The sequence below is a fragment of the Petaurus breviceps genome, unplaced genomic scaffold (assembly GCF_028583685.1).
Source record: "Petaurus breviceps papuanus isolate PSGF00001 unplaced genomic scaffold, PetGlider_PUasm1.0 98, whole genome shotgun sequence".
NCBI classification, from domain to species: domain Eukaryota; kingdom Metazoa; phylum Chordata; class Mammalia; order Diprotodontia; family Petauridae; genus Petaurus; species Petaurus breviceps.
The window spans coordinates 62563185-62574169 of record NW_027187460.1 but is presented as its reverse complement, the minus strand read 5'-3'; the positions used below and the strand labels follow the sequence as shown (position 1 = coordinate 62574169).

At 40.8% G+C, this 10985-nt stretch overlaps 1 protein-coding gene across 2 annotated transcripts; it reads left to right on the top strand.

Moving 5' to 3' along the window:
- Positions 1 to 5628: 5628 nt before the first annotated feature.
- Positions 5629 to 10785, top strand: POLR2K (RNA polymerase II, I and III subunit K). 2 transcript variants are annotated; one of them, XM_069081331.1, is made up of 4 exons: positions 5629 to 5735; positions 6124 to 6193; positions 9568 to 9660; positions 10588 to 10785. In XM_069081331.1, exons 2-4 carry the CDS (start codon positions 6133 to 6135, stop codon positions 10608 to 10610), a joined length of 177 nt encoding a protein of 58 aa, XP_068937432.1. In that variant the 5' UTR covers positions 5629 to 5735; positions 6124 to 6132; the 3' UTR covers positions 10611 to 10785. The 2 variants fall into 2 exon arrangements, with proteins under 2 accessions (XP_068937432.1, XP_068937433.1); XM_069081332.1 differs by having other exon boundaries at positions 5635 to 5716.
- The last annotated feature ends 200 nt before the right edge of the window (positions 10786 to 10985 follow it).

Genomic DNA, 10985 nt, shown 5'->3' with positions numbered 1-10985 from the left:
ATGGAAACTACCCCCCCAACTTCCTCCCCTCCCCTCCCCCATCATTATCTTTCCCCATCCCAGTCCTGTGTTAGTGGTCACATATCAAGAAGCTAGAACAAGCTAATTTGGAGGACTTTGTTATTCCTCTTCCAGCTTCCCGTATCTTCATTTGAAGAATATGTTTAGAAAGATAATTAAGTGCATTTATTTTCACCAAATATCAGTTTTTAATGTATCCACCCCCCCATCTTTATACCCCACCCCACACAGTACCTTCCCCACCCCCATCTTTGTACCTTCACCCCACAGTACCTTCCTTTTCTACTTTTTCTTACATGGGATCTCCCATAGCATGTTTTATCTATTCATTTGTTTGGTACTCCATGTATGGTACCTTGTATTTATCTTTTTATGTGTGTTATGTCTCCCCAGTTGGAATTTAATGCCTCATATGCCCACTATCTAACATAGTTCCTTGTTCACCAGAGGTGCTCAATAAGTGTTTTTACAGTATGGTATATGTTAGACAGCAATAAATCATGGAAAAGACCCTAATTTGGAGTCAGAAATTCTGGATTCAAATCCTAATTCTGCTGATTATTAGGACCCTTAGGACTTAGAGCAAGTTTCAGGTTTAGGGAAGGAGTGAGTGCTAGATTTGGAGTCAGAGTCTGTCTTCAAAACCTGGCTTAGCTATTATCCTCTATTCGACCTTGACTGAATTACTTCATATTTTTGAGCCTCAGCTTGCTCAACTATAAAATGAGGGATTTGTATTAGATAACCTTAAAAGATCCCGTCTACATCCTACTCTTTCATCCTCTGGTCCTAAAGGACCAAACGCTTTCTTAGGTCACATCCAGATCTAAAACTAAGATTCCTTTTAATCTCAGGGTCCTGTGATAGTTTCTTCTTCTTCCTACGTATTAGGGCTATGTGAAGCATGTCCTACCCTTTTGTTATAGCCTCTTTAATTTTTAACTCTGGACCTATTTTCTCCAGGGTTTTCATAATGCTACTCTCTTCTGGTTTTTATTCTAACTGATGGACCTCTCTTCAGTCTCCTTTGTTGTATTTTCATCCAGACCATGACCACTAACTGTGGGGTTCTCCCCCAAGTTTCTATCCTAAGCCCTCTTTTCCCTCTAAACTGTTTCACTTGAAAATTTCATCAGCTCTCTTAGATTCAATTATCATCTCTATGCAGATGATTCTCAGATTTATCTGTTCAGCCCTAACCTATCACCCGGTTTCTTCTCCCATGTCTATTTGATGTCTTAATTTGGATATTATGTAGACTTCTTAAACTTAACATGTCTAAAGCTGAATTCATTATCTCTGCCCCTCCCCCCAACAACAAAAACAAAACAAAAAATAAAAACTTAACCTATTCCCTCTTCCTGTTTCTCTATTGTAATTTGGTCTTTGTTTTCAAAGAAAACCAGTGACATCTTGGAGTCACTTCTTGACTTAAGCTTGAATAAGCTTGAATTGGATTTAAGTGAGGCACAGTCAGTCTCACTCTCTCTTACAGATTCATCAAAGTCCAGTGGCAAGACAAAAGTCAGGATGCCTGGTGATGGCCCAGGGTGCAGTGGATAACCCTGGCATCTTCAATGCCTGGTCAAGCTCTAAGTGCTCCACAGTGCTTTCTTTAGTCACCTTCATGGCTGTGGGAACAAATTGTTCCCATCTACCCATTCTGTCAGAAGTCTTCACATGCTTGGGGTTGACACCCCCCTAACTCACCAAGGTCTGTTGGTTACCCTCAACCAAGACAGTTTTGCTGGGGTGTGGCCAGCAGGCATGCCTCAGCTTCTTGGAACCACTGGTGTGAGCTGAATGCCAGGTAGATACCAAAGGTGGATGAGCAGCCCTGAAAGGGTTTCTCTATTGCTATTGAAGGCACTGCCAGCCTCCTAGTAACCCAAGTCTCCTAACCCAGGTCTCTTCTTCATTTTCTCTCACCTCTCATAGCTAATCAGTTATTAAATTCTATCATTTTTACCTTTGCAACATCTCATACATACTCCCTTTTATCCTGACACTCCCACCACCCTGGTGCAGGCTCTCATTAACTCATGCCTGGACTATTGCAATAGTCTGCTGGTTGGTCTCCCTGTGTCGTCTTTTTGAACTTCAATCTATCCTCCACTTAGATGTCAAATTCATCCTTCTGAAGTACAGGTCACCCCTTTATTCATCAACTCTACTGACTCCCTAGTACCTCCAGGATCAAATACAAAATCCTTTGTTTGGCTTTTAAAGTGCTTCTTAACCTGGTTCCTCCCTACCTTTCTAGTCTTTCTATGCCTTTTCCCCCTCTGAGTACTCTGAGATAAAGTGACACTGGCCTCCTGGCCATTCTAGGAACATGACACCCTGTGCCCTGACTTTGGGAATTTTCATATGGCTCCCCAATGCCTGGCACTTTCTCCCTCCTCATCTCCACCTCCTAGCTTCAAGTCTCAGCTGAAGTCCCATCTTCTGCCATAAGCAGCTTTTCCCAGTTCTCCTTATTCTTAGCACCTTGCCTCTGAAATTATCTCCAAGATATCCTCTCTATATCTTGTTTATCTATTCGTTGTTTTGTGGAATCTCCTTCATTAGATTGTGAGCTCTTCATGTGTTTGTTTGTTTTAGCTTTTCTTTGTAACCTTAGAGCTTAGCACAGAACCTGGCACATGGCAGGTGCTTTAAAAACTGACTATCACCGTCCTCAATAATACCTCTCTATGGGGAAACTATTTTATGAATGTCTGAAATAAAAACAGATGCCTCCAGAGCACCAAAACATGTGTGAAAATTCAGGGTTGTTCTTTTTTCAGATTTATCAAGCTCTGAATTAAGACCCTATCAGCAAGACAGGGACGTTTAATAAGAGAAGTATTGGTTTATATTGAGGTCATAGCAGGAGTAGGCTGCTTGGAGTTTTCCTCCCATCTCCCACCTCCCATAACTAGTAAAACAAAGCTTCTTAGAGTCTTCTTTCTCCTCTCTCCCACCCCTACACCTCAAAGAGGAGCCTAGGAATCAAGGGAGAGAATGCCATCACCTGCCTCAAAAGCTGTGTTTTCAGTGTTGGCCAGTGCCCTTTGCCCAGAATGAATCCTTTTTTATTAACAAACATGCTACCTTTTCTTGGCTGCCTAAGTGTAAGCCATTGCCTTCCCTGCCCCCCTTCACATGCTCCCATCTTCATGTACTTCTATCCTATTCCACTATTTCAGGGCTGCTCATCCACCTTTGCTGCCTGCCTGGCACTCAATTCATACCTGTGGCTCCAAGAAGCTGAAGGATGCCCACTGGCCACACCTTGGCAAAATCAGCTTGGTTGAGGATAGCCAGCAGGCCTCAAACTCGTTGGTGAGTTAGCAGGTCAACTCCAAGTATGTGAAGATCTTGCCCTCATCTTCAAGTGTTCTACTTCTGCAATTTTTTAACCTCCAAAATCTCTTTGTCAGATCATAAACTCCTATCATTCCATCTCTCTTTATGCCTCCCTCCATCCCTTAGTATGCTCCAAAGCCATCTCCTCTGCTCTAACCTTATTTTCCTCCCTTCCCAACCTGAATGCTATAATTAACCACTTTTACTCTATACTGTCTCCCACCATTGATCTCTTCTGTTTCAACTCGTGCCTTACTAACAATGGCATAATTAGGCCATTAATAGGCAGAATAGGCGGATGAGAACAATTTGTTCCAACAGCCATGAAGGTGGCTGAAGCAGGCACTGAGGAGCCCTGTAAGACAACTAAACACAGCACACAGGATGGCTGCTAGCACAGGTTCACTCTTGATCTGGTCAGACAGGAAAGACACTAAGAAGGGTTTAACAATCTTACTTTATTCTAGTCTAGTTTTCTCAGAAGGGGATTGCTGATAATGGGAACACAGACTCCTACAGCATTCCCCAATCACTCTTCTCGCAGGGGCCAGTGAGAAGAGTGGGCAACTACCCCTAGGTCTCAATGGGGTCAGTTGAGACAGGCACTACTTGTGTATCCCCTAAATCCCCTCAAGCCTCAGTGGGGGCCAGTTGAGGCACACAGCATTCATGCATTCAACCCTAAGGTTCTCCATTCACTGACCGATGACCACCTGTTTTATAGGGTGGAAACAAAGAAGGTATATTGCCAACAATAGCCTCACAAGTTTACATCACCCCATCCCTGTATCTCACTGCGCAGTTGCAGTAGATGTTTATATTATTTATCATTATATAATGCTGCACAAGTGTGGTGGAGATGTTTTGAACCATAGTTATGGGAACTCATATCTAACACCTGGGAACAAGAGATTGTTATGGCTATGGATTCTGGGAAACTGAATTCTAAGAAACAATAACAAAAATCCACTTTACACACACTAAAATTCGCCTTACTTACAAGCACTTAAAGTTTGATGAGGCATTGAAGATGCCAAGGTCATCGACTGCACCCTGGGCCATCACCAGTTATTCTGACTTTTGTCTTGCCACTGGACTTTGATGAATGTGGAAGACAGAGTGAGGCTGATTGTGCTTCACTTAAATCCAATTCAAGCTCAAGTCAAGACATGACTCCATGATGTCACTAGTACTCTTTAGGGGAAAAAACAAACACACAGCACAAACAACCAGTTTCTCTCCATATTTTCTCTCATTCACTAGATATGTTAGTCCTAGAAGGGGAATCAGAATATCCCTTGTTCCTTATTGCCACTTCCACCCATTTCCTTTGTCTCCTTTCAGCAACCTCTCCTCCTCCTAGATTCACTTCATTCAAATTTATCACCCAATCTGAATCCTAGTGTTAGTCAGCCATTGGTTTCCAGGACATTCTTCACACAACAGAACTGATTAAGTCTACTACAAATAATTACATTATTTCATTTCAACACAGCATGACAATCCTTTGACTCCTCCCTAATTGTTGTTCTATCTATTGCCCACAGAAATCATTCCAGGCCTTCTCTCCTCTCAGTATAGGTGCTTTAATAAATGTCTATTGATTAGTCAAATCAGCCAAGAGGTCTGTTTTTAATATGTAAATTTGTTACTTGTCCTAGGATAGAGTACCAGACATAGAGTTAACATGACTTGAGTTCAAATACTGTCTCAGACCCTTGTTCTTCCTTCACTTTCGGAGAGGACCAATGATCTCAGGAGACTTGCACATGAATTGGATTTAAGTAAGGCACAGTTGCACAAAGTTGTCAGCTTCACTTTATCTTCCTGAGTGGTAAAAGTCAAGAAGACCGCTGATGTCCCTTGGGATGCAGAGGATGATCTTGGCTTCTTCCAAGACCAAGCTCCAGCCGCCTTCATGGCCATGGTGGTCCCAATAAATGGGCGGTCGTTGTTGTTGTCGTCATTGGTCCATTCTGCCAGGGGAAGTCTTCGCATGCATGGGGTAGACATCCTCTTAACTCATCAACAGATTTGAGACCTTTTGGTTACCCTCAACCTGGTCTGTAAACATAGGGCAAAAGAACAAAACCCTGCAGCCTCCAACTCCGCCCCTCTAGTACAGGACTTCTCCACCCAACAGCTGGAACTTAATCCCGCCCACACCCCTTCCGGACCCCACCCCTCCTTTTGATCCCAGCCAATCAGTTGCCCCCATCCACACACACGAGGCAGAAGGGGCGGGGTTGTTAAGGGTGCCTTGCGTCATTAGGAAGCGCCAGAAGTAGGTCACGGCGCAGTTATTCCTGGGGTCGGGATTTTTCGTTTTGCGGCGGCGTGTGAAGTACGAAGACTTCCTGCAGGTTTTGAATTAGCGTTTCAGATCAATTTTTAGGAACAGCTGGGAGATGGGGGCCGCAGGGCTTGATGGGGAAGGGGGGCGGGATGCCGGGTCGGTCGGTCAGGAGGGCGCCCTTTCTCCCGCGCGGCCGTGCAGGCGGACCCCAGGGTTGTCGCTCCCGTGTGTGTGCCCGGCCGGGTCGCTGCCCTCGCTCCGCGGTGTCTGTCCAGGGCGAGGAGGCAGGACTGGGGAAAACCGCCTTGTGCGGACCTGAGCCGTCCTCACCAGGGTCGGATCAGGACTCTCATTTCCGTGACCTACGTAGCGTGGGGGTGCGGAGGAATGCGGGCTCTTGAATCAGTTTGGGGGCCTCTTTGATTGGAGAAAATATTCCCGTCTGTGATTTTTAGGGACCGACGATGGATACCCAAAAAGACGTGCAACCGCCCAAACAGCAGCCAATGATATATATCTGTGGAGGTGAGAGTCACTTTTGAAAAACGATACTCCATCTAAGTGTTTCGAAAATGCATTCTCCTTCCCTGGTGTTTAAAGTAAATTGTTGTGGACAGGTCACTCTTTCCGAATGCGAGGCTTTACAGATTGATTGCCTGTAATCAGTAGCTTTCCTGTTAACCCCTAGTTATTACCTTTTTTTAAAACTAAACTTCTTACAGATCTAGCAACAACTAATAGCTGACATTTATATAGTGCTTACTGTGTGTCAGGCAATGTCTTTCTTTTTTCATATTTGTGTCCTCAGTGTCTATCACAATGCTTTATACGTAGAAGGAACATAACACAATAATGACAAAACATTTATATAGCGCCTACTATATATCAGGCACTGTGCTAACCACTTTATTTATATTATCAGGTTTGATCCTCACTTTAACCCTGACAGGTAGCTGCAGTTATTATCTCTGTTTTATAGATGAGGAAACTGAGGCAGAGGGGTTAAGTGATTTGCCCAGGGTTGCACTACCAGTGTCTGTGAACTCAGATCTTCCTAACTTCAGGCCTAGCACTCTATCTACTGAACCAACTAGCAAAACAGAATTGTCTTGTGTTTATTTATTCCCTCTGTTCCCACCTAGCATTACTAAATTGATTTAAAGGCAGAGAAATATGGCAGCAGGGAGAGTCAAGGGAACACAATAACCATAAATTGCATAATTAACTTATGTATTTTAGAATTATAGTATCTTTGCACATAGGTAGTATCATAGCATATAACTTAACTTTGCACATAAGAAGGACCCAGTTAATAACAGAGCTTTAAGTTTTACAAAGTGCTTTTCAACAAATACTATTTTATAAATAAAGAACCTGAGGCTTCTAGATGTGACATGATACAGGAGTCCAAGGTCTCATAGTATATGACAGTGCTGGGATTTGACCCCAAGTCTTCTGACTCTAAAACCTTGTTCTTTCACCTACAACAAAGTAGAGGTAGTTAAAAGTACCTAACTTACTCTTGTAGTAAAAAGTATGTCCCCTGTCTGTAAAAGTTCCTGAAGATACTGTGACTTGTTGGGAACTCTGTAGAGGATGCAGTAGAAAAAAGGAGAGACAAGGCCAAATATGAAGCTATTCCGATAAGCCAGGCAAGATCTGATAAAGGTATGAGCCAGAGTGGAGACCACATGAGTAGAGAAAAGGGGACCAATGTTAGACCTGTGGAGGTAGAAACAAGATTTGGTAACTAATGGGATATGTGGGGTAAGGGAGAGTAGGGGATTAAGGATAATGGAAAGTTTTTGAACCTGAGTGAAAGGGTGATGTATACTTAGAACATTGTGATAGGGAAATTAGGAAGAGAGGAAGGTTTGATAGGAAAGAATGAAATCAGTTTTGTATATATTGAATTTAAACTGCCTACAGGACATCTAGTTCTGGATGTCCAATAAGCATTGGAGTTGGGAGTCAGGTTAGGGCCAGATAAGTAGATAGAGAGGTGATAATTGAAATTATTGGAGCTGATGAGATAGTTGTTTATATTTAGTGAATATAGTATAGTGAAATAGTATAGAGGGAGAAAAAGGCTAAGAACAGATCCCTGTGGGGCACCCATGATTAGCAGGCATGACCTGGATGAAGATCCAGCAAAAGGCAACTGAGAAGGAGCAGTCTGGTAGAAACCAGGAGCCAGTAATGTCTGGAAAATCTAGAAGGAAGAAAGTATCTAGGAGAAGAGGATGATTAACAGCGTCAAAGACTGAGAAGAGACTAAGAAGGATGAGGACTGAGAAGAGGCCAGTAGATTTTGCAACTAAAAAGAGATTATCAGTAAGTTTGCAAAGAACTTTTGTAGGTAAATGAAGTCAGACAGTACAAAGTTGAGAAGAGAATGAGGAAAGAAAGTGGGATCTCTGCCACTAGGATCAAATATAAACAACTCTATTTAGCATTTAAAACCCTTTGCAAGCTGGCCCCAACTTACCTTTCCAGCCTTAAGCATTATTCCTCTTCCTTTTCCCTACATTTCAGCCAAACTGGCTTTCCTCACTCAGGATACTCCTCCGTCATCTCTGTTTCATTATGTTTTGTTCCTCATGCCTAGAGTGCATTATTGCTTCCTCCACCCAATTTCTTGTTCCATTCAAAACTCAGCTTCAGAATCCTTCCCTAACCCTGCTCTTCAAATGCTATAACTCTCCCCTTTCCCTGACTCCCACACCTTGAATTTATACTGTATAAATTCACATGTGAACATGTTATTTCTCTCAATTGAATGTTAAGTGCCTTGAGGGCCAAGACTTTTTTTAATCTTTTGAACCTAGTATATTGCTTGAACACAGTAGGTCCTTAAGATTCATTGACTTGGATTGAGTTCCAGCTCTTGACTCTTTAAGACCAGTGTTCTTTCCTTTAAGCTAGAGCAGCAAGAATTAAGTTTTCTTCCCTCCAAAAAAAATGCCCACCTGGCTCTTAATAATAAAATCGTATCAGTTATCTGTAACTACTTAGCAGCAGATGACACATGAGCTTAGCTTTCAGCAGTATATCTTGAGTCCATAAATTCAGATTGTAGAGCTAAAAGGGACCTCAAAAGCCATCTTGCTCTCCCCTTTTTACAGCTAAGGAATCTAAGGCCCAAAGAGGTTAAGCCCAGTTCACCCAGTAAGTGGCGCAGGTATAATTTGAACCTAGGTCCTCTGATCTTTGGATTCAAAATTTACTAGTTGTATAACCCTGGGCAAAGGGCCCAACTTCTCAGAGCAGATCCTTTGCCTTATTAAAATGTTGTTAATAATACTAGACTTATTTGGTTATTGTGAGGGGGGGAAAGCAATTTATAAACCATAAAATACTAAATGTGAATTTATTTTTAATTAGTATGTGTAAAAAGCTGCTTGTGTGTCTATTTGGGAAGTGTGTGATAGTGGAAAATACTTGGCACTAGGGGTCTGGAGATCTGGATACTAGTTCAGCAGCTGATGTCAAACTTATTTATGATAGTTTAGGCCAGAACTGCCAAGAGTTTCAGTGGTTGGCAACATTCCCTTGTTGCCCTAACCTGATGAAAATGTAATTGGGATAAAAACTCAATTCGTAACATTAATATATGGTTTTCTAAGTCAATGGCGCAGCCCACAGGGATCCTTGTATGTGGTTTAGTGGCCCCCATTTCTGAGTTTGACATCACTGGTTTAAGCAACTCACTTAACTTCTCTGGGCTTTAGTATTTTCTTCTGGAAAGTGAAAGTATTGACCTAAATGATCTCTGACTTTCATTTATTTCTAAAATTGTCTAAGTCTGATTAGAATAACAACTAGATATGCAGTTATTGGGAATATTAATATTCCTGGGTGGCAGAAGACTTTAAGTAAAAAAATGTTTACTTTTTCAGAATGCCATACAGAAAATGAAATAAAATCCAGGGATCCAATCAGATGTAGAGAATGTGGATACAGAATAATGTACAAGAAAAGAACAAAAAGATGTATCCTTTCACCTTTGCTTTCCAAGTGTGATAATAAGAGGTAGGTAAAAAAGAGTGTTTGAATTGATATTAAACAGCATTTACCAACAGAAGAAATGATTTAACTTATGAAAAAATGATTTTTAGAAGGATTAACATGTATATTGTTCCAATATGAATTACTCATGTCCTAGAACAGGGATAGGGAACCTGTGACCTCAAGGCCACATGTGGCCCTCTAGTGCAGCCCTTTGACTAAATCTGAACTTCACAGAACAAATCCCCTGAATAAAAGGATCTGTTCAGTAAAACTTGGACTCACTCAGAAGGCTATACCCGAGAACCTAGAAGGTCACATGTTCTCCACACCTGTTCTAGAATAATCCTAAAAGCCATTATATTAAGCTTCCTGGATATTTTCCATAGTCTCAGTATTTTTGTAATTGTCATTTACTTATTGGACAAACTTGCTCAGTTATAGAAGTTGGAATTTAAGTATCTTGTATAAACATGAACATGACATGTTTTGCTTCACCCATTCAAATTGAACTAATTCCTAAGACTTATTGGTTATATTGGTAGCCAGGAATACATAAAAAAATACTACAAAGTTGTTAACTTCATATGTGTGTGAGAGATGGCTTTAATAATATCATATGCATCTCAAATGCATATCTTTGACTCTCCAAATGGAAAAAGGAATTGAATAAAATTTTGAGTGAAAAATTTCTTATAAACCATCTCCAAGATTGTCATAACAGGTATATAGTATATTGTCTCTTCATGCTTTTAAAATAAGCTATTATTGAGTATCATTGTTTTGTAGTTGTCTATAGCACTATATATGTATCATTATTATCTAGTTGGATCAGGACATAATTTGAAAGTGAAATGACTGGAATAAATTTTCATTATTTTTCCTTTGTCCTTAACACAATTTTAATACAGTGGTGGTTTTTGATGCCCGATGAAATCCTAAGAATTCAGAGTAAAAGCATCACTTTCTTCTGAATTTCCTACAACCATTTCAAATTGTATAGCTTTTGGGTCATATGCTTTTCTTTTACAGATAAAATTGTAATACTCTTCCATTCTATAGGTGTAAATTATTTTTAAAATAAAATTTTCAAATGTGATGTTAAAGTAGTTTGCTTGTTTTCTTGTATTATTGCTTTTAAGAAAGTTATAAATGGATAACCATCATCAAAAAAAAGCCTAAACAAAACAAGGAAGAAAATCTTACATAAAATCTGTAACATACAAGATATTAGAATAAATGAACAAAAATAAAAACTTCTTTTGTTCTGTGTCCTCTTCCAAGTTCTGTGTGACATTTCATTACCTTT

Excerpts from the sequence above, each read along its gene's own strand:
- POLR2K (XM_069081331.1), top strand. The coding sequence starts at position 6,133 with ATGGATACCCAAAAAGACGTGCAACCGCCCAAACAGCAGCCAATGATA. Across the intron at positions 6,194-9,567 it reads AATGATATATATCTGTGGAG|AATGCCATACAGAAAATGAA; the intron begins GTGAGAGTCACT and ends TTACTTTTTCAG. Across the intron at positions 9,661-10,587 it reads CAAGAAAAGAACAAAAAGAT|TGGTGGTTTTTGATGCCCGA; the intron begins GTATCCTTTCAC and ends ATTTTAATACAG.